The 23,761-nt window shown below is 44.6% G+C and overlaps 1 protein-coding gene across 5 annotated transcripts in view; it reads right to left on the bottom strand.

Moving 5' to 3' along the window:
• LOC134351022 (netrin receptor UNC5D-like) overlaps nucleotides 1-23,761 on the bottom strand; it is a 924,405-nt gene that overhangs the window by 49,584 nt on the left and 851,060 nt on the right. For all 5 annotated transcript variants that reach the window (XM_063056996.1, XM_063057001.1, XM_063056997.1 and 2 more), the window contains exon 13: nucleotides 1,751-1,978. In XM_063056996.1, the coding sequence (XP_062913066.1) occupies nucleotides 1,751-1,978 (228 nt within the window). The remainder of the gene's footprint in view (nucleotides 1-1,750; nucleotides 1,979-23,761) is intronic.

Raw genomic sequence — 23,761 nt, 5'->3', positions numbered from 1 at the left:
ACTTTGAACCTTTGAACCCACAGGACAGTGACAGAAGCAAGCCACCCTTGACCTGTCCTGATGTTGTCAGACTCTTAGGCAGACTTTCATATGCTAAAGGATGAACTCTTAACCTCCCAGTCTACCTTGACGGGGCCTGAGCATTTTATCTGTCTACATCACGGCACTTTCTCTGCGAGAATGTGGACTGAGCTACCAGCACAAGTGGTGCAAGCGAGCTCGATTTCAAAGTTCAAGAGAAGTTTGGATAAGCGCATGAATGGTAGAGGTATGGAGGGCTATGGTTCCAGTGCAGGTTGATGAGAGTAGGCAGTTTAAATGGTTCGGCAAGGACTAGATAGGCTGAAGGCCTGTTTCTGTGCTGTGCTTTTCTATGGCTCTATGATTTTAACTGTGACACTGCATTCTGCATTCTAGTTTTCTTTTTACTATTTTTAAGTGCTTATGTATGGAATAATCTGTCCTGGTGGCATGCAAGCAAGGGCTTTGTACAGTATCTTGGTACGCGTAATGATGATAAACATTATTCCAGTCTCCTGAGGGACTGCTTAAGAAGAAGGCGAGTGTCAGCTCAGCAATGAAGCTGTCTGTACAGTGCTTGTCCCTGCGTATAATCTGGCAATCCTTGACAGTTCACCCATGCAACGCTTGCACCTCGTGGGGATAAAGAGCAAAGGGTTAGAGCCAACGGCTTGGATCCACTGTCAGTGTGCTGACACCTTCAGAGACACAAGAGACTGCAGATGCTGGAATCTGGAATGGCAAACAATCTGCCAGAGGTTCTCAAAGGTACCTGAAACAATTCCTTTCCGTGCAACACAGACAAAATGCTGGAGGAACCCAACAGGCCAGGCAGCATCTATGGAAAGGAGTAACCAGTTGATGTCTGGGGCCGAGATACGTCATCAGGAGTCAGACGATGAGAAGAGAGGCCAACTCCATCATCAAGACAGTGCTTCATTGGACCCCTGAGGGGCAGAGTAAATGTGGGAGCACAAAGACACTTTGGTGCTGTATTGTCGAGGCAGAGATGAGTCCTGATGAAAGGTCGACTGTTTACTCTTTTCCATGGATGCTGCCTGGCCTGCTGAGTTCCTCCAACATTTTGTGTGTGTTGCTTGGATTTCCAGCATCTGCAGATTTTTTTCTTGTTTGCAATTCCTTTTCACCCTTAGGTGCTGCTTGACTCGTTGAGTTCCTCCAGTAGATTGCTGGTTACTGAGGCTTCAATTTACAGAGCTCCTCTTAGTACCTTTTATGACGAGGACAGGAATTATGAAAGCTCTATACAAGATGGAAACGACCCTGCCAAGCTGTCGTCTTTCCGCGCCACGAGCCTGTGGAAAATCCTCTGTATTTTCTAGCCAAGGAAGATCTCCAACCACGCCCTACTCCTTCAGTGTCACCAAGGGGACATGGCCACAATCATCATGAGGAAGCGTTGGAGATGGATTGGACATGCAATGAGAAGAGAGGCTAGCTTCATCATCAAGACAGCACTTCATTGGACCCCTGAAGGGAGTCGGAAACACGGGAGACCAAAGACATCTTGGCGCTGTACCACAGAGGAAGAAATGAGGACCATGAACCATATCTGGGGCATAATAAAAAAGATGGCCAAGGACAGATAGAGATGGACGGACCTTCATTGTTGCCCTAAATTCTATTTGATGATGACAACGGTGATACAAAATGGAAACCTTCCTGACACATGTAGAAAAGGAAACAGCCTCTCAGCTCAAAACCTTACCTGTAGATCACTTGGAATGTCATCCATGCAATACACTCGGAAGTTGTATTCCAGGGAGCTGCAGGACAAGTGCCCAAACACGGCAAGCTTCAGCCTTTTCTCAGCACAGCCGGTGAGGGCCTCACCCACCAGGGCGTAGGTTCCAAGTTGTTCCAGTAGGATGTGGCAGGAGTGAGGGTCTAGCAGGCAGTAACAGGATGTGGTCTCATCTTCAAGCGACATCACTTCCTGCAAAAAGATCATTGGAAGATTGGTAACAAAGGAATCTCAGCAATAATCCCTCACTCTTGATATCCTGCGGGCTACAATCCAGAAGATGAACTGGAGCAGTCAGGTACACAATGTGGTTACAAGAGTAATTCAAAGGCAGGAAATCCAGTAACTCACTTCCTAACTCCCCAAAGCCAGTTCACCATCTCCAGGGGTCAAGTCAGGGAGCATGATGGAAAGCTCTCCACTTGTCTGGGAGAGTGCAGCTTCAACAACACTCTAGAAGCTCATCAGTAGAAATATTACCAATTTTTCTCAATTACCATAGAGAGCATTCTGTCTGGATGCATAATGGTTTGGTATGGCAACTGCTCTGCATGTAACTGCAAGAAACTACAAAGAGCTGTGCACACAGCTCAGCACATCACAGGAACCAGCTTTTCCTCTATGGATTCTGCCAATACTTCTCACTGTCTCAGTTAAGCAGGCAGCATAATGAAAGACCCTGGGCATCCTCTCTTCTCCCCTTCTCTCATTAGGGAGAAGATACAAACCCCTGAAAACATATATTGCCAGGGTCAAGGACAGCGTTGATCCCACTGTTATCAAATTCGTAAATGGATGATCTCTCGTACAATAAGATAGATTCTTGGCCTCAAAGTCTACCCTGTTACCTTGTTATGATCTTGCACTTTAATGTTTACCGTGATGCACTTTTTCAGTAGCCTTTACCATTTTATTCTGCATTGTTATTGTTTTAACCTCATTTTAGTTCAATGCTCTCTCTTACGATTCGATCTGTTTCAACAGTATGCAAGGCAAGCTTTTCACTGTATGTATGACAATACCCAACGTGTTGGCCATGGGTTTAACCTAACATCCCACTGAGAGGCTGTCAGGTTCAGTGCTTTACTCTCTGCCCCCAACGATATTACTTTCCAATAAAAAGGCACTGAACAAAGTTTGAAGTAAATTTTATTATCCAAATACAGATATGTCACCATATACAACGCTGAGGTTCATTTTCCTGTGGGCATACTCAGCAAATCTATAGAATAGTAACTATAACAGGATCAATGAAAGATCAACCAGAGTGCAGAAGACAACAAACTGTGCAAATGAAAATATAAATAAATAGCAATAAATAACGAGAACATGAGATAATGAGATAAAGAGTCCTTAAAGTGAGATCATTGGTTGTTCGAGCATTTCGGTGATGATACAAGTAAGTGTAATTATCCTCCTTTATTTAATAGCCTGATGGTTGAGGGGTAGTAACTGTTCTTGAAGCTGGTGGTCTGAGTCCTGAGGCTCTTGTACCATTTACCTGATGGTAGGAGTGAGAAGAGAGAGCATGACCTGGGTGGTGGGGATCTCTGATGATGGATGCTGCTTTCCTATGACAGTGTTTCATGTAGATGTGCTCGATGGTTGGGAGGGCTTTACCCGTGATGTACTGGGCTGAATCCACTATCTTTTGTAGGATTTTCTATTCAAAGAGTATAAAACTGGCACTTCACCCAAGTGTTTCCTCACAGATTTTACCATCTATCTACACATTGGGGCAATTAAAAAGTTCGAAGGGTAACTTTATCATCAAAGTACTTATGTCATAGAAACATAGAAAATCTACAGCACAATACAGGCCCTTCAGCCCACAATGCTGTTTCGAACATGTACCTACTTTAGAAATTAACTTGGGTTACTTATAGCCCTCTGTTTTTCTAAGCTCCATGTATCCATCCAGGATTCTCTTAGAAGACCCTATTGTATCGGCCTCCACCACCACGTGTCATGGAAGCCCAGCCCATGTCACTACATACCACCTTAGATTCATTTTCTTGCAGGCATACTCAATAAATACAATAACCATAATAGAATCAATGAAAGACTGCACCAACCAGTGTGTGGAAGACATCAAATTGCAAATACAAAAAGAAAGAAATAATAATTATAAATAAATAAGAAATAAATATTGAGGACATGTGATGAAGAGTCCTTGAAAGTGAGGACATCATTTGTGGGAACAGTTCAGTGATGGGGTAAGTGAAGTTGAGTGAAATTAACCTGCTGACCCAATTATAGATCCTAGAACATTACAACACAGTACAGGCCCTTCAGCCCAGGTTGTGGTGCTGACCTGCTGAACTACTCTAAGAGCAAACTCACCCTTCCCTGCTACACAGCCCTCCATTTTTCTATCATCCATTTTCAGTTCATTTTTCGGATGTGGGAGGAAACGGACTTCGGGAGAGTGAGACTGTCAGAGGTGGAGATGGTTAGCAACCTTTAATTCCTAGGTGTCACTATTTGAACTTTGAAAACATGTAGTACATGCAATCTCCCCAGAGGTCAAAGTCAACGTCAAGTTTATGCACATATGTACATAGGTGCCATGAAAAACTTCCTTGGAGCTGTATCATGGACATATAGCATCAGATATACAACACCAGTAAGAAAAACTTGTTAGAGGTAAATTATGTATAACTTTCATGGGTTACGTGAGATTAGGATTGAATCTGCGTCGCTGGAGCTGTGAGAAACCGACTCGACAATCCAGGCCTTTGTGCTGCCTCAGTCCAGTTGAGGAACAAAGATAGATTCCATGTTAAACTTTGTCGGATTCCCCAAAGTGGGAGATGAATGGTGGGGGGGGGGGAGTGGAGGGAGGGGCAGGCAGGAAGGTAGCAGCTGGTAAGTACATCCTGCTGTCCTGTGGATTCCTTGGGAAGGGAGAATGAGGGTGGAGCATTAGCCTGGCAGGGCGGTGTTTCGGGGACACAACACCAAACACTTACTCTTTCAGGAGGCTCCCCAGAAGCATGACACAGTCAAGAGAAGTGAGAGCTTCAGACTCTACCCTCCCTCTTTCGATTGCCCCGTGTAAAATTTTAAGGGGTCTTGATGGGTCATTGTAGAGACAAATGTTTCCTCTTCCGAGAGAACCTAGATCTTAGGGTCACTCCTTCCCCACCTGACACGAGGTAGACCATTTTCTTTCGGAGGTTTATGTGGCTTAGGGCAAAGGACAAGAGAGGCAGAATATTTGAATACTTCAGGAAAAATTGAGCACAGGGGTGAAAGGAGCAGGGAGGAAGGTGGTTACAGTATCAACCATGATCTTATTGGGTGGTGGAGCAGGCCTGAGTGATTTATTTCTGCTCCTAGTTCACATCTTTCTACGCAAAATCACCTCAGGTAGATCCTAGAATAAACAGAAGCACCTGGCTTGCCAAAGAACTTTCTAGATGGAAACAGAGAGAAAAGCTTGTCTGGAAGCTGCTCACTCATTGGATTTGCATGTCACCAGCCTGGAAGGTATTTTTTTGCCCAAGAAGCAGATGGGAGCCTCCATCATTTCAGAAACAGCAAGAAATGGGCCCAGACCAATTTCTTTCTACATATTTGTCCAGACTTTTCGATGACAAGAAGAATGTGCTTCAGCCCATTGAGTCTCAGCTGGCACTTGGTGTATCCCCACTCACCCTTCTCCACTCCTGAGACCTGATGAAGGGCCCTGGCTCGAAACGTTGTCTGTTCATTTCCCTCTTTAGGTGCTGCCTGACCTGCTGATTTCAGATTCAGGTTTATTTATCATGTGTGCATCGAAACATAGAGCGAAACACATCATTTGTGTTAATGATCAACACAGTTGCGGATGTGTTGGGGGTAGCCCACAAATGTCTCCAAAATAGCGTGCCCACAATGTTTGGCAGAACCACGCCAGAACACAACAAGCAACAAAACAACAACAGCAAAATCAGGCCCTGTTCCTCCCTCCCACCCATCAGGCATTGACTTCTAGTCTCCAACTGATCTTCAGTCTTCGATCTTCCGTATTGATCCCCAGACTGGCCGACGATGGGACCCCAAACTCCAGTGTTCTGAGTGAGTTGCTCTCTGCAGTCTGTCTTGAGCCTTCTCTTTGCCTATGACCTGTTCTCTTTCATGTGCCCAGCGCTTTATCAGTTTTTAAATGGCAGCAGTAAGCCAGAATGCATTTTAAAACTCGAGGAAGGTAGGAGCAGAAATAGGCCAATCAACCCCTCAAACCTATCCTAGTGTTCAATATGATCATATCTGTTCTGTTCACCCATGCCAGTTCCCCACAGTTCACAATTCCTCGATCTTTCAAGATTCAAGGTACATTTAATATCAAAATACGTATGTGATATACAACTCTGAGATTCACCTTCTCCCGACAGCCACGAAGCAAAGAAAACCATGGAAGCCGTTCAAAGAAAAACATCACAAAATAAAAATAAATCGGGCAAACAGCAGCAAGAAAAACAAACCCCGCCGCACACACAATAAAAAACAGCTACAGGAACATCATACACCAACCAACCCCCTCGTGCAAAAAACCAAACAAATCACACAAACAGCAACAAGAACATCAAACCCCCGAGCCCCAAACCACTCCCTGCGTAAAAAAAAACAAATCGCGCAAGCAGCAGCAAGACAGAATGGGAGAAAACAAAGAATATAAAGCACAAACCTGAAAAAGTCCAAATGAGCTACAGTCCAATTCATAAATCGTAGACCCAGAACTTCAAAAACACATATCTACTTCCTTATTAAATACTTCTAGTGATCTTAACTCTACAACTCCCTAGTGTGGGCAATTCCAGAGATTCACCTTCCGTGAGAATTACTATCCCTGATGAACTTAAGCTCCCCAACTAGGATTTGAACTCACATGCGGCATTCTGATTGGCTGCATTATTGTCTGGTTTGGTGAGGGGTGGGGGTGGAGCTACTGCACAGGATTGAAAGAAGCTACAGAAAGATGTAAAATTAATCAGCTCCATCTTGGGTACTGGACTCCATCGAATCTAAGACATTTTCAAGGAGTGGTGCCTCAGAAAGGTGCCACCCAGTATTAAAGACCCCCACCACCCAGGACATGCCCTCTTCTCATTGTTACCATCAGGAAGGAGGTACAGAAGCCTGAAAGCACACATTCAATTCAGGAACAGCTTCTTCCCTTCTGCCGTCCGATTTCTAAACGGACATTGAACCCATGAACACCACCTCACTTTTTTTTCTGTTTTTGCACTATTTTTAATTTAACTATTTAATATATACAGTTATATATATTTACTGGTTCCTTAAGGTTGTTATAGCTGGGGGTGGTAATGGGGACAAGCTCCCAATACTCCCGACGGCGTGCACCTCAAATAGCCTCTGAGGACCAAGTCCAGCTCCTGGCCTTCATGTGTGGCTTACGGGAGAAGCCGCAAAGGTGGGTTACTGGCGCCTTAACAACAGTCGCTTCGGGCAGATGGGGCTCATCAGCAGTGATTGGCAGCTCATCTAGGAGAAGAACTCTGATCTCAGACCTCTGCCACCTTGCTGCTAAACCCACTCATAGGAAGGCTTCGGGAGTAAGCCCAAAGGAAAGAATTTGAAGCTGGAGTCCCTACATTAAGTTCAATGCTGACTGGCAACTCCTGCGACGCAGCTGGTACCAAACTGTATCAGGCTCTCCCGTTCCTTTGGGTTCATCAGCTGTGTGGAGAGGGGGAGCTTGCTACATGAGCAACAGCTTGCTCTCCACATCATACTGCCCAGGCTTGCGCATCTAGACAGCTAAGGCACAATATCCGCGGTCAACTCTCACTGACGGAAACCTCATTTATTTACAGTGATTGATTTACTTATTTTTTATTTTATCATGCATTGCATTTTACTGATGCTACTAAGTTAAGAAATTTCATGACATATGCCGATGATATTAAACCTGATTCGTTCTCCAACCCTACAGATTCTTCCTCCAGCATCATTACACCAGATCCAATGGCCAGGTGTTGAAATTCACCCTCCACTGCCTCTGCACTTGTTCAGTCCAACCAGCGCACAAGCACTCTAACTTTCAGAAAGCAGGGAAGACTTGCCACAGGGCCACAGATGAAGCAATCCATCAACGTTGCAGGAAGATTAACAACGTGTAGCAGTCACCTCTGGAAGATCATGCACAGCACAATGCCGTGCTCTGCGACAGGAGAAGAAGACTAACAGCGAGGAAATACTCTGGAGTTTGTTGAATATAAGATTTAATTTAAATATTAAATTTGTCTGAATCAATTAATATTAATTAGCTAAGGGCTATAGTTCGGTGAACCCTCAATTGCACAGTACCAGGAGACCATTATATGAGGTTGTAACGGATCCACTTAATCAAGTAAAACATTCAAACAGATCAGGGTGTTCAATGCAGATGCTCTGTGGATTTGCCACACTGGGAGAATATTCCTCTACATCCTCATGTTTGAAATGTTACGTTTATGGCCTCTGTAAATCATGTGAGACAGTACTGAATTAAACGCACTGAATCAAACGCACTGAATCAAATTCAGAATCAGCCTGATTATAGTCATAGTCATACTTTATTAATCCCGGGGGAAATTGGTTTTCGTTACTGTTGCTCCATAAATAATAAATAGTAATAGAACCATAAATAGTTAAATAGTAATATGTAAATTATGCCAGTAAATTATGAAATAAGTCCAGGACCAGCCTATTGGCTCAGGGTGTCTGACCCTCCAAGGGAGGAGTTGTAAAGTTTGATGGCCACAGGCAGGAATGACTTCCTATGACGCTCTGTGTTACATCTCGGTGGAATGAGTCTCTGGCTGAATGTACTCCTGTGCCCACCCAGTACATTATGTAGTGGATGGGAGACATTGGCCAAGGTGGCATGCAACTTGGACAGCATCCTCTTTTCAGACACCACCGTCAGAGAGTCCAGTTCCATCCCCACAACATCAGTGGCCTTACGAATGAGTTTGTTGATTCTGCTGGTGTCTGCCACCCTCAGCCTGCTGCCCCAGCACACAACAGCAAACATGATAGCACTGGCCACCACAGACTCGTGGCCAGTGCTATCACTGACACATGTCCTGTAGTGGGGTCATGGCCCGAAACAGCGACTGTTCACTCTTTTCCACGGATGCTGCCTGACCTGCTGAGTTCCTCCGGCATTTTGTGTTGCTCAGCATTTCCATCTCCTGGAGGATTTCTTGTATTTATGTGATGAAATTAGTTGTTTTGTGATAGCAGTACTGTGCAATATATATAACATACTATAAATTTGAATAAAAAATATGAAATATATATTTAAAATATCAAATTAAGTAAGTAGTGCAAAGACAACAAAAGTAGTGAGGTAGTGTACGTGGGCTCACTGTCTGTTCAGTAATCTGATGGCAGAGGGGAAGAAGCTGTTCCTAAAATGTTGGGTGTGTGTCTTCAGGCTCTTGTAACTCCTGTTTGATGCTAGCAATGAGAAGAGGCATATCCTGGGTGATGGGGGCTCTTTCTGAGGCATCGCATTTTGAAGATGCCCTCGACGGTGAAAAAGCCAGTGGCTAAGATGGCTCTGGCAGAGTTTAAAATCCACTGGAGCTTTTTCTGACCAGGGCATTTGCCCATTCCATACCAGATGATGAAGCAACCAGTCGGAATGTTCTGTGCAGTACATCTAGAGAAATCTCCTAGGGTCTTTGGTAACATACCAAATCTGCTCAAAGCCTCAATAGAATAAAGCAGCTGGCATGCTTCCTTTGTAACTGAATCCATACGTTGGGCCCAGGATAAATCTTCAGAGGTGTTAACACCCAGGAATTTGAAACTGAAACTGAACTTGGAATGCACAAAATGCAGCATGTTACACCAGAAACAGGACAGGTTGTGTCTATGGCAACAGGCATATCTGCTGGAAAAACTCAGCATCTGTTGGAGGAAAGAACACTTCGGCAATTCCTTTCCTCCCGCGGATGATGCTTGACCCTTTGAATTGCTACAGCAGGCTGTTTGTTGCTCCAGTCTCTAGCATCTGCAGTTTCTTGCAGTCCCTCAGATGAAGTGTCCTGATGAAGGGTCTCGGCCCAAAAGGTTAACAGCTTAGTCCTCTCCACAGACCGCCTGACTTGCTGAGTTCAAAGTTCATGGTAAATTTATTATTAAAGTACATGTATGTCACCGTTTACAACCCTGAGATTTGTTTTCTTGCAGGCATACTTAATAAATCCAAGAAACACAATTGAATCAATGAAAGACCACACCTAACAGACAGACAAACAGCCACTGTGCAAAGGACAACAAAATGAGGAAATAAAAAAAGAGAAAAAAATAACAAACAAATAAATAAATATTGAGAACATGATGAAGAGTCCTTGAAAGTGAGTCCAGTTCAGTGGGAACAGTTCAGTGATGGGGTGAGTGAAGTAATCCCCTCTGGTTCACAAGCCTGATGGTTGGGGGGGGGTAAAACCTGATGGTGTGGGTCCTGAGGCTCTTGTACCTTCTTCCTGATGGTAGCAGTGAGAAGAGAGCATGGCCTGAATGGTGGGGGTCGATGATGGATGCTGCCGTCCTGCATCATCGCTCCGTGCAGATGTGCTCAATGGTGGGGAGGGCTTTATCTGTGATGGTTGGGCTGTATCCACTACTTTTGTAGGATTTTCCATCCGCGGGCATTGGTGTTTTCATACCAGGCTGTGATGCAACCAGTTAATATACTCTCCAGAAGTTTGTCAAAGTTTTCGATGTCATGCCGAATCTTTGCACACTCCTAAGGAAATAGAGGCACTGTTGTGTTTTCTTTGTAATTGCAACTTACATGCTGGGCCCAGGACAGGTCCTCTGAAATGATAACACAGAGGGGAAGTTGCTGACCCCCTCCATCTCCGATCCCCCGATGGGGACTGGCTCATGGACCTCCAGTTTCCTCCTGCTGAAGTCAATGATTAGCTCCTTGGTCTTGCTGACCCTGAGTGAGAGGTTGTTGCCATGGCACCACTCAGCCAGATTCCAATCTCCCTCTTATATGCTAACGCGTCACCACCTTCGATTTGGCCAATGACAGTGCTGTTGACAGCAAACTTGAATATGGTATTGGAGCCGTACTTAGCCTCACAGTTGTAAGTGTAAAGTGAGTAGAGCTGGGGGCGAAGCACACAGCCCTGTGGTTCTCCTGTGCTGATGGAGATCATGGAGAGATCTTGTTGCCACTCTGAAATAACTGGTGTCTGCAGGTGAGGAAATTGAGCAACCAATTGCACAAGGAAGTATTGAAGCTTTGTGATTAGTTTTGAGGAGATGATAGTATTGAATGAGAGTTGTAATTGATAAAGAACATCTTGATGTATGCACCTTTGCTGTCCAGATGTTCCAGGGTTGAAAAAGAGTCCTCCTGGCTTCAACATCACCATGATGAAACGTTCTGAGAAACACACAATATTAGACTGCAGGCTGCTTTACTGTTGAGATGATGAACTCTCAGCAACTAATGGGGTCTTCGTAGCAGCCGTGAAGAAAGCAAACAGCTCAGGTTGCTGAGGTGCCCAAAGGAAAGTCTGCAAAGGAGATGGAATTAAGTAGAGGAGATCAAAATGGAAAGTAATGCTATGAAATCCTCTACAGTCACCTGGCTGTGAGACTGCTCTGGCTGCTTTGGGCTTCGTGCTTGCAAGCTTCACGGCGACTTGCTCCACTGTGTGCTAGGCTGAGGCTATGGATTCAATTTCATTCCAAATGCTGTTGTTTGCTTTTACTGTTTACGTGATTTGTGTTTTTTTTCCTCTCTCTGCACATTGGGTGTTGGTTTTTAAAATTGGGCTCTTTCAAGTTTCTTGCTTTGTGGCTGCCTGTGAGCAGATGAATCTCAAGGTTGTATAATTTAGACATACTTTGATAATATATGTACTTTGAGCTTTAAACTTTGAATTTTTAGATGGGCTTGGTTTAATTTTTTAACCAGAAGGCTCTGGCAAAGTTGCACTCCTGCAGTGCATGCTGGGATATCAGCCACGAGACAGGAAAGTCAAACACTGAGGCACAGGTGACAGAATAAAACGGGCAAACCATTTGAGCTAACGTGGTCATCTTGCTAGTACACTATAACACATACAAAATGCTGGAGCAACTTAGCCAGTCAGGCAGCATCTATGGAGAGGAATAAATAGTCAACATTTTGAGCTGAGACCCTTCACTAGGACTGGTTCGAGCCATTTGTAAGGGCCTCGGCCCAAAACGTTGACTGTTCATTCCCTTCCATAGATGCTGCTTGACCAGCTCAGTCTCTCCAGCATTTTATGTGTGTTGCTGTGGATTTCCAGCAGCTGCAGAATCTCTTGTGTTTATGCTAGTACTCTGTCTTTTTCTTGCCTTCGCTCCATCTCTTCCCCTCACTCACGTTGGCTCTTTCTCACTCCCTCTCTCTCCTTTCCACTTTTTCTCTTTCACTCTTGCACTTCCTCTCTCATTTTCTCCTTTGTGCCTTCTCCAACTCTCACTCTCTCAATAGAGCAGGGGTTCCCAGTCTGGGGCCCACGGATCCCTTGGCTCCAATGCATAAAAGAAGTTGGGAATCCCTGTAATAGGTACCGCACACAAAATTCTGGGAGCATCTCTGGAGAGGAACAACAGTCAATGCTTCGGACTGAGACCCTTCATCAGGACTGGAAAGGAAGGGGGAAGAAGCTAGAGTAAGAAGGTGGGGCAGAGGATGGAGTACAAGCTAGAAGGTGACAGGTGAAGCCAGGTGGGTGGTGGGAGGGGGTGAAATAAGAAGCTGGAAGGCAATAATTGGAAAAAGTAAAGGGGTGAAGAGGAAGGAATCTGACTGGAGTGAGGAATAAACCTAGGAGAAAGGGGAGTAAGAGGGGTACCAGAGGGAGGTGATGGACAGGGGAGGAGAAGAGAGGGGTAAGAGGAGAGACAGGGAGAGGAATGGAAGAAGAAGGAACAGGGAAGAGGGAAGGGAAAAATTGCTCCTCACTCTTGTTCTTTCACACCTGCTATCTCTCTCTCTCACATACTCACACCCTCATATTACCGCAACCTCATCGAAAAAGCAGCTGTTGAAATATTTTCCATCAGCTGTTACTGAAAGTTATGCATCTTTTGTGTGCTGATTATTATGTTTGGCTTACACAGCTCTCGGTGCTGTTCCGAATCAGCTGGTCACTAACTTGTTTTCTCTTGTTACACCAAGTTGCTCTGAATTATACTTCTGCCATTTATCCACTGAGAAGGCAAGTTATTATGTTCAATCTTGTCAACTGTTGCTTAGTGGTTAACCTTCCTCCTGTCTAATCAGAAAATTGCTTTTGTCTCAGTCCTGGGACAAGCACAGTAATCCTGGTTGACATTGCACTGTTGAAGTGTTATATTCTGCATAGGGCAACATATATCAAGCACCATTGAGCCTCTCGAGTGTGTGCCCTTGTTATGAACTTGCACGTTACTGTCTACCTACAGGACTATGGGTACAATGGGAGATATGTGGGATCATTGGGCTCCACTGGGGCTCCGGGAAGTGATAGCGATGATTGAGTTGTAATTAGAAACTATAAATGGTGGACAAGAGAAAATCTGCGGATGCCGGAAATCCAAAGCAACACACACACACTCAAAATGCTGGAGGAATTCAGAAGGTCAGCAAGAAAGAACAGTTCATGTTTTGGGCTGAGACCCTCATCAGGACTGAAGAGGAAGGGGGAAGACTGAAAATGTTGGGGGGAGGGGAAGGAAGGTGATAGGTGAAGCCAAGTGGGTGGGAAAGGTAAAGGACTGAAGAAGAAGGAATCTGATAGGAGAAGAGAGTGGACCACAGGAGAAAGGGAAGGAAGAGGGGACCCAGGGGAAGAGATAGGCAGGAGAGAGGAAGTAAAAGGGCAGGGTGCGGAATAGAAGGAGGGGGAGGGGAAATTGGTCCAAAAATTCATTTGGCTCAATCACACTTGACTATGAATCTGTGTAACCTTAGATGAGTGATTCACCTCTGGGTCCTCCAAAGTCTCTCCAGCATCTATAAGGCACAAGTCGGGGTGTGATGGAATACCCCCTGCCTGTCTGGATGCAGCAACTCTCAAAAGCTTGAGACCTTGATTCAATCGTCACCCGAAACATGGAAGTATTAATTCCCTCCACCATGGGTGCACAGTGCCCACGTCGTGTACCACCTACAAATTGAAGTCATTCATCTGGCCTAATCCGAGAGCACCTTCCAAACAGTGACAACTATTACCAAAGATGAGGGCCTCAGAGACATAGAACACCAACATTTGCATGTTTCTACTCAAAAACCCATACCACTCTGGTTTTGAAATATATTGCCCATCCTTCAGTGACTGAACCCTGGAATTTCCTCCTCAATAGCATCGTGGGAGCACCATCACCAGAATGACTCTAGTAACTCAAAAGAACAGCTCACCACCATCTTCTCAAGGGCTTCTTCTTCTTCTTTTGTGCTAATGGCAGCTTGCACCTATCAGGAAGGTGCATTACCGCCGCCTACTGTAATGGAGTATGAAGGAAGCCATGATGGGGACCCGGTCTTACCTCCCAAACCTGTGTTAATTGAAAAAGTTCACCAGGACCCTACATGACTTAACCGCCCCTGCCTCATGTGCCAGAATATCCTGCTAACTCGACACCCCAGATCTACCCAATAACTGTCTAAAAAGTTTCCCACATTCCAACGAATATTGTGGCACACTACGATCACATGTTCCACCGACTCTGGCACCTTACAAAAATCACACCACTCATTTCTTCTCAAGGGCAATCAGGTAGGGGCAATAACGTCCTTAAGTCCTGAAGAAGGCTCTGGGCCTGAAACCTATTCCTGACCTGCTGAGTTCCTCCAGCATTTTGTGTGTGTGCTGCTTTGAATTTCTAGCATTTGCTGTTTTTTTTGTGTTTATGGGCAATAAAAACTGCCCTTGTCTGCAACACTCAGATCTCCACCAATCAATCAATAAGTATACAAATAACTCAATCAATCAAGCGATCAATCTCCAGGCAACAATCCCTAAGTGGTGTCTTTTTGATAGAATTATGTTGCTATTTCAGGTCTTGTGAGAGACTTGTCCAGTTAAAACATGTGTCCTTCTGTTCCACACTGCCCCAAGTCTAAAGCTAACAGATTGCTCATGTCTACACCATTTGCTCAGCCCTTATGGTGGTCACATTAAACAATTAATCTTCTTTCCACAAAGAGAAAGAGTTCAGCCAGACTTTCAGGTTAACCTCGTTCTCTGAAGGACAGCACTGCTGACAACACAGACCTGTTTCAGTGTCTTGTTGCCAGTGTTGCTGGAAGAGTGTAGTCCAATTTTATTTGCAACTTGGCATCTATATCTACTCAATTGATACAATCAGCGGCACCTTCTCCTGATATTGGGGAAAAAACTGGAAGTCATACTAGCTACCATGGAATGCAGCAGAAGGGGGAAATACATGCCTCTAGAACAGGGGTTCCCAACTTGGGGTCCACAGACTCCTTGCTTAATGGTATTGGAACATGGCATAAAAAAGGTTGGGAACCACTGCTGTCAAGTTTTTTAATCACAGCAGCCGTGTTAATAACACACTCTTGTAGTTATATTACACCATTAATGTAGCTAAAGACCCAAAACTTCAGGATCAATCTGTATGCATATAGCTGAGTCCTACTTCATACTTCAGCAACAAAACACTATGGGTCTCCTCTTGCACCAGCACAGACTTGTTTCTGAATTTTTTGGACTAATGCCTTGCTTTACAGAGTCTTTATTTTCCCTTCACTGCCTTGGATACTTGATGTATATTTTATATTCTGTGTGTTTTCTTTACCTACATGCCTGGGAAGCTGCTGCAAGAAAGTTTTGGTTGCACCTGTACCTCACTGCACTTGCGCACGTCAATAATCTCAACTTGACTTGGAATGGGATTCATCTGTGGCTTCCTCCAAAGGATAGCCTTCTTCTGTGGTGTAATATTCCATAGTCAAGGTAGCCTCCACCCTTTTAATCCCCCAAAATTTCCCTTTTTTAAAGCCTATTTGCCCATCGTTAACCTTTGTCGTTCCAACCCTAGTAGCTACACCTTCCTGGGCTTTGAACTTCGAGAACCCCTCTCTGAAATTCCAGCAGATTTGTCAAGCAAGATATTTCCCAGGGGAAACCATGCTGACTACAGCCTATTTTGTCATGTGCCTCCAAGTACCCTGAGACCTCATGCTTAATAATCGACTCCAATATCTTCCCAGCCACTGAGGTCAGACTAACTGGCCTATAGTTTTCTTTCTTTTGCCTCAGTCCCTTCTTGAAAAGTGGAACGACACTTGCAACTTCCAGTCTTTCTGAACCATTCCAGAATCTAGTGATTCTTGAAAGATCATTACTAATGCCTCCACAATCTCTTCAGCCACCTCTTTCAGAACCCTGGGGTGCACAACATCTGGTCCAGGTGACTTATCTACCCTCAGACTTTTCAGTTTCCCAAGAACCTCCTTTCCAGTAATGGTAACTTCTTACACTTCATGACCTCTGACACCTGGAACTTCCACCATACTGCTAGTGTCTTCAACAGTGAAGACTGATGCAAAATACTTATACAGTTCATCCACCATTTCCCTGTCCCCCATTACTACCTCTCCAGCATCATTTTCCAGTGGTCTGATATCCATTCTCACTTCTCTTTTACATTTTATGTATCTGAAGAAGCTTTTGAAATCATCTTTAATATTACTGGCTAGCTTACTTTCATATTCCATCTTAACCTTCTTAAAGACTTTTTTAGTTGTCTTCTGTTGGTTTTTAAAAGCTTCCCAAACCTCTAACTACCCACCAGTTATTGCTCTATTATATGCCCTCTCTTTGACTTTTATGCTGGCTTTGACTTTTCTTGTTAGCCACGATTGTGTGTCATCTTGCCTTTCGAATACTCCTTCCTCTTTGTGATGTATATATCTTGTGCTTTCCGAATTGCTTCCAGAAATCCCAGCCATTGCTGCCCTGCCAGGGTTATTTTCCAAACAATTCTGGCCAACACCTCTCTCATGCCTTTGTAATTCCCTTTACTTCACTGTAACACTGACACATCTGACTTCTGCTTCTCAAATTTCAGGGCGAATTCAATCATATTATGATCACTTCTCCCTTAAGGTTCTTTTACCTTAAGCTCTCTAATCAATTCCGGTTCATTGCACAACACCCAGTCCAGAATAGCTGATCCCCTAATGGGCTCATCCACAAGCTGCTCTATAAAGCAGGCACTCTCCTGGAAACCAGCACCAACCTGATGTTCCCAATCTACCTGCATATTGAAATCCCCCATGACTATTGTAACATTGGCCTTTGACGTGCATTTTCTATCTCCCATTGCAGGAATGTAAGTGAATGTGGTTTCCACTACGCTGGAGCAACAAAATCCAAATTGGGCGAAGATTGCATTTATTCAGCAGTAGCTGGATTCTTTAATTTTCCATTCCAGTCCCACTCCAATCCGTTTGTAACCTTCCGCACTGTGCCAACAAGGCCCAATGAAGCTTGAGAAGCAATACCTGCTCCTCTGTCTAAGCACGTTGCAGTCTTCCAGACTCAATATTGATCACTCTGACTTCAGGTACTCGTTTTCTTTGTCTGCATCGGAAATGGCCAACTCTGCTGTATTTTATTATTATTTAGAGATACAATATGGCAACAGACCATTCTGGCTCAGCAAGCCCGGGCTGCCCAGTTATACCCATGTGACCAAATCAGTATGTAGTCATGGGGAAAACATACAAGCTTCTTAAGCGGTGGAACTGAACCTGGGTCATTGGCTCTGAAATAGTGTAATACTAACCAATATGCTCCTCTGCTGCCTCTTACATCATCCATCTGAGAAATAGGGTCAGTTTTCATTTTTCCATTGGCACAATCTGACCTGCTGGGCATGTCCCACAGCCCTCCCACATAACACACACAACGAAGCATAGTCACCACTTAACTGGCCCCGCTAAACCAAATGCCCTGGTTTCGCTCTGTCACAGACGTTTCCTTTGTTCTATCCATCCTTCTCACTCAACACTCTCTACAGTTGTGTCACGGCCTGGTATGGTACGCAATTCTATGGAAAAGCCGACAAAAAATCATGGACATGGCCAAATCCGTCATGGGTAAAGCCTTCTCTACCACTGACCACATCTGCAGGGAGTGTTGTGACAGGAAAGCACATCAGCATCCATCATCAAAGGTACAGTAGCCTCAGGACCCACACCAGCAGGTTCAAGAACCATCAGGCTCTTGAACCAGAGGGGACAACTTCACTTACCCCATCACTGATGGATTCACCTTCAAGGACTCTTCATCTCATGTTCTCAATATTTATTGTTTGCTTGCTTGCTTGTCTGTTTGTTTGCTTATTTATTTATTATTTCTTTGTTCCTTCACTTTCTATTTGTATTTGCCCAGTTTGCTGGTTTTTGACCATCCTGTTGGATGCGGTCTTTCAATGATTCTATTGTGTTTCTTGTATGTGCTGTGATTGCCTACAAGAAAATGAATCCTATTGTTGGATATGGTGATGTATATGTACTTTAACAATAAATTTACTTTGAACGACACACACAAAATGCTGGTGGAACGCAGCAGGCCAGACAGCAACCACAGGAAGAAGCAGTCAACGTTTCGGGCCGAGACCCTTCATCCTGATGAAGGGTCTCAGCCCGAAACATCGACTGTACTTCTCCCTATGGATGCTGTCTGGCCTGCTGCGTTCCACCAGCATTTTGTGTGTGTTACTTGAATTTCCAGCATCTGCAAGTTTCCTCACATTTGCAAATTTACTTTGAACTTGGTTTTCTCTTTTGACTCACTTCTGACAATAGAGCTCTTTCTCTCACCACTGTTGCTGCTCAAACTGATAAGAGCATCCGACAATTTTATTTCAGGTTTCCAGCATCTACAGTTTCTTTTTGCTTTTCACAGAAACACAAGTAGTTGTAACTGGCTCTTTGAACTTTAAAGGTAACAGACTAGAAGAGGCATTCACCATTTAATTGAAAGACAAATACAACCCTTAACAGAGATGCACTGAAAAAACTTTTAACTGGCAAACCAACAAAATGATGTGCTTCTTTGGCTTTGACTATGCGTGATTTTTAAATTAGATTTTATTTTGTTTTATTTAGGGATGAAGCACATATTAGGCCCTACCTGTCCTTTAAGCTGTGCCGCCAGCAACCCACCTATTTAGCATTAGTCTAATCGCGGGACAATTTACATTGACCAATTAACCTTCTAGGTGGTAAGTCTTTGGACTGTGGGAGGAAACCGCAGCACCCGGAGGAAACCCATGTATTCCATGGGGAGGACATACAGACTCCTTTCAGAGGACACCGAAAGTAAACTCAGAACTCCAAAACCCCGAACTGTGATGAACCATCAGTCCTAGGTCTTTAAAGGCCATCTCACCACAACTTCTCTAAAGAACTGTAAGGGGTTTCTTCTTTTATGTCACTGTGTAGTCTAATTAAAATGGCTTGTTATGTTATAAATGAAATGGCTTCTTTGTTATGTTAACTGCTGAGAAAGTCCTCCCGCTAGCAGTTTGTTTGGATCATGTTACTGATAAGAGGGTGAACAAACCAATTGGGATAGATGTTATCCTTTCTGTGTGTCTGTAAGTTAGTGTGAATCACGGGTTTTTTGTGCAGAAGGCGGGAGAGAGAGAGACCGAGGATGGACCAGGTGCTGTGAGTCCGCTCACAGGGTTGGACCCTGAGCACGAGTCCGAGGTCCAGGGTGTTCGGCGAGGAGAGGAGACGGAGACGGACTCGTGCGGAGCGTCTGGTCGACCACCGTTGTTGGTCATAGGCGGCAGGTCGAGGTGGTCCGAGGGGATCGCGGGGTGAAGAAGGAGGGTCCTGAGCTCCAACTGTTTGTGCACAAAGAGATTGAACTTTGATAAGTGTAGCGCCTTTTATTTTCCTTTTATATTTTCTTCTCTATTAATTACATAGTTCCAGTAATATCTATAAACTGCAAATCATTTAATCGTATCTGGTGTATTGTTTGTTATTTGGGCGGGGTGGGGTACATCACACAGCATCCACACAAATTATTACCCAGATTGGCGGGGCCGAGGGCTGTTAGATGACAGTGAGCTGAGGGACCCTGACTGAGGCTGGCCAGGGGGGCTACAGAACTAATGATGAGCGTGTGCAGTTTTAGCGCAGTCAGAAAGAAGGAAACGGTGTTTGGAAGCAAACAGGGCTGAAGAAATTACCTGATCAAATGTTGTTTAGGTACACTACGGTGTAAAAGTCTGAGGCACATATATATAGCTAGGGTGTCTAAGAATTTTTCACAGTACTGCAATAAGTCTATGTATTGCACTGCACTAATGCCACAAAAAAAATCAAATTTCTTGACGTATGTGGGTGATGATAAACCGGATTCTGATATGGGTCTCTGTTGTGGACTGAGAGAGAGAAGGGGGCAGGGAGAAGAGAATCATGGTTGGGAAAAGGGGAAGGGGGAGTGGAGGGAGTGGGAAGCACCAGAGAGACAATCTGTAATGATCGATAAACCAATTGTTTGAAATCAAATTACCTTGTTTGGTGTCTCAGGGCTGGGTGTGTCTGCACGTGCTCCTGGTACTCCTTCTCTCCCTCATCCCTCTGCAGTGCTCCACCCTCACCATTCCCAGCATTCTTTCCTCCCACCAGATTTAGAAACTCACTCTCCACTCCATGTTGATAAATACAGCGCTGTGCCTAAGGCTTTTGCTCAGTATTGTATCTTTTCGGCAGAGGTGACATTTTTGCAGTATTCAGAGAGAGAAACCAATTCCGTGATTAGGCTTTGGTTAAAATGGTGGGCTGCTGGCAGCATAGCTCAAAGGACTGAAAGGGCCTATTCCATACTGTATATGTCCTTTTATATTAGTAACAGTATATACTGTAAATCTGTATCAATCGCCTATCAACTTCCTCCTTCTTCAGCCCTTTAACTTTCCACCTATCACTGCATAACCTCTCACATCATTTCCTTTTATTCCTCATTCAACCACACACGTATATTCAGCTTAAATAAAACAGCATTCCAAGGTGCAAAATAGAGCACACAGCACATATAGTTACAATAGCACATACAGTCACGATAATATTAACCCAATCATGGCCTGAAGACTGATGGTGCATGGGATGTTGTCCTGGAGCCATGTTTCTGCAAGGACAAGCGCACAGCAGTTCCCCATCACATGCGAGTGCAGCCGCCGCCGCCGCAATCCGGCTGGTCTTTCACTGCGCAAACACGTGTGAGCAGTTCCGCCGGGGAGGGGCTGGCCCCCCCCCCAAGCCAGCAAGGATCCCAGCATGTCTGCTGCACTTCTGCTCCCTCTCACCTGGACTCACCTATCACCTGCCAGCTCCTCCCGCCTTTTTATCCTTCCTTTTCGGTCTTGGTCCAAAACAGCAACGGGTCATTTCCCGTCACAGTTGCTGCCTGACCCGCTGAGTTCCTGCAGCATGTTGTGTGTGTTACTTTTATATCTGTAGTTTTAACCTTATGTAGCAGTGCTTCAAATCATACACATTAACTGTAGTATGAAGGGAATAGACAGAATGAGAAGGCATCCTTCATGACTTTCATTTAAGCCGCTTTGTCCCAAGAGGTAACATATCAATCGATGTCTGAGGTAAATTTCTAACTCATGTTCCGTAACTTCAAGAGCATCATAAGTTCAACAAAGATTGAATCTTGGCAGAAGGCCTTCCACGTTCAATTCAACATCTTTCAAATGGTAGCATAGTGGTTTTAACGCAGGGCTGTTCCGGCTCAGAGCATTCCGGAGTTCCGAGTTCAATTCCGACTCTGTTCCGTAAGGAGTCTCTGTACATCCTCCCCGCGGAATGCATGGGTTTTCCCCAGGTGCTCTGGTTTCCTCCCAGAGTTCAAAGACATATCATGTATGGACTCTCTGACGGTGGTGTCTGAAAATAGGATGCTGTCCAAGTTGCATGCCATCTTGGTCAATGTCCCCATCCACTACATAATGGACTGGTTGGGCACAGGAGTACATTCAGCCAGAGACTCATTCCACCGAGATGCAACACTGAGCGTCATAGGAAGTCATTCCTGCCTGTGGCCATCAAAGGGAGGAGTTGTAGAGGGTCAGACACCCTGAGCCAATAGGCTGGTCCTAGACTTATTTCCTGGCATAATTTACATATTACTATTTAATTATTTATGGTTTTATTACTATTTAATTATTTATGGTGCAACTGTAACAAAAACCAATTTCCCCCGGGATCAATAAAGTATGATTATGACTATGACTATAATGTCACAAAAAGCTGATTGTGGACCACAGGAGGAATGGAGACAGGCTCAACCCTATTGACATCAATGGATCTTGGGTTGAGAGGGTGAACAGCTTTAAGTTCCTCTGTATGCACATTACTGAGGACCTCACTTGGTCTATACATACCGGCTGTGTGGTGACAAAAGCAGAACAGTGCCTCTTTCACTTCAGATGGTTGAAGAAGCTCGGCATGAGTCCCCAAATCCTAAGGGCTTTCTACAGGAGCACAATTGAGAGCATCCTAACTGGCTGCATCACTACCTGGTATGGGAACTGTACTCCCCTCAATCGCAGGACTCTACAGAGAGTGGTGCGGACAGCCCATCGCATCTGTAGATGTGAACTGCTTCCCACTATTCAGGACGCTTACAGTGACAGGTGCGGAAAAAGGGCTTGAAGGATCCTTGGGAACCTGAGTCACCCCAACCACAAACTGTTCCAGCTGCTGCCATCCAAGAAATCGTACCGCAGCATAAAAGTCAAGATCAACAGGTTCTGGGTCAGCTTCTTCCACCAGGCCATCAGACTGCTTAACTTACGCTGACACAATTGTATTTCTAAGCTATATCGACTGTCCTGTTGTACATCTTTCTCTATATACTGTTTATTACAAATTACTATAATTTACACATTGCACATTCGGATGGAGACGTAAAGGTTTTTACTGCTCATGTATGTGAAGGATGTAAGAAATAAAGTCAATTCAATTCACTAATTGCAATGACCAAATAACTCCATCCAGAATGCATTCGAGTCCTTGTGGTGCTCCCCAGTCCCAGAAGGCCACCAGTACACCCCTGTGTCCTCGTCCTTTAGGGACACATCACCCTGGAAGAAGGGTAGGCAATCAGCTCAGGCAGAACCCATGACTGCCCACTACCTGGGCCTGGGAATGGCCACTTTGGTCGGGCACAAGAGCAAACTGTGCCACTCCTTGAATAGGTTTCCCAGTATAAAGATCTATTTATTATACTGTAGCTTTGGACTAGGTGGCTTTTCAAGTAGTCAACCAATCCATGACCAGGTCCTCATTGGAAGATCGCAGGTGAAGAGGGTTAGCAACTTTCAATTCCTCGGTGTTACTATTTCAGAGGACCTGTTCGGGACCCAGGACGTAAGTGCGATAGTGAAGAAAGCTCAGTACCGCCCCTACTTCCTCAGGAGTTTGTGGAGATGTGGCATGACATCTAAAACTTTGACAAACTTCTATAGGTGTGCACTGGAGAGTGTATTGAATGACTGCAACACGGCCTGATAGGGAAGCACCAATGCCTTTGAACAGAAAATCCCACAAAAGGTAGTGGATTAGGCGTAGTACATCATGGGTAAAGCCCTCCCAACCATTCAGCAGACCTACCTGAAACACTGTCGTAGGAAAGCAGCAGCCACCGTCAGAGATCCCCACCACCCAGGTCATGCCCTCTTCTCACTGCTGCCATCATGTAGAAGGTACAGGAGCCTCAGGACTCGCTCCATCAGGTTCAAGAACAGTTACTACCCCTCAACCATCAAGCTCTTGAATAAAAGGGGATAACTACACTCAACCTCCCTTGCCCCATCATTGAAATGTTCCCACAACCAGTGATTTTACTTTCAAGGACTCTTTATCTCATTCTGTCATGTTCTCATTATTTATTGCTGTTTATTTGTATTTGCATTTGAGCAATCTGTCATCTTCTG

The sequence above is a fragment of the Mobula hypostoma genome, chromosome 8 (genome assembly GCF_963921235.1).
Source record: "Mobula hypostoma chromosome 8, sMobHyp1.1, whole genome shotgun sequence".
Lineage (NCBI taxonomy): Eukaryota > Metazoa > Chordata > Chondrichthyes > Myliobatiformes > Myliobatidae > Mobula > Mobula hypostoma.
This window is presented reverse-complemented; position numbering and strand designations above follow the sequence as displayed.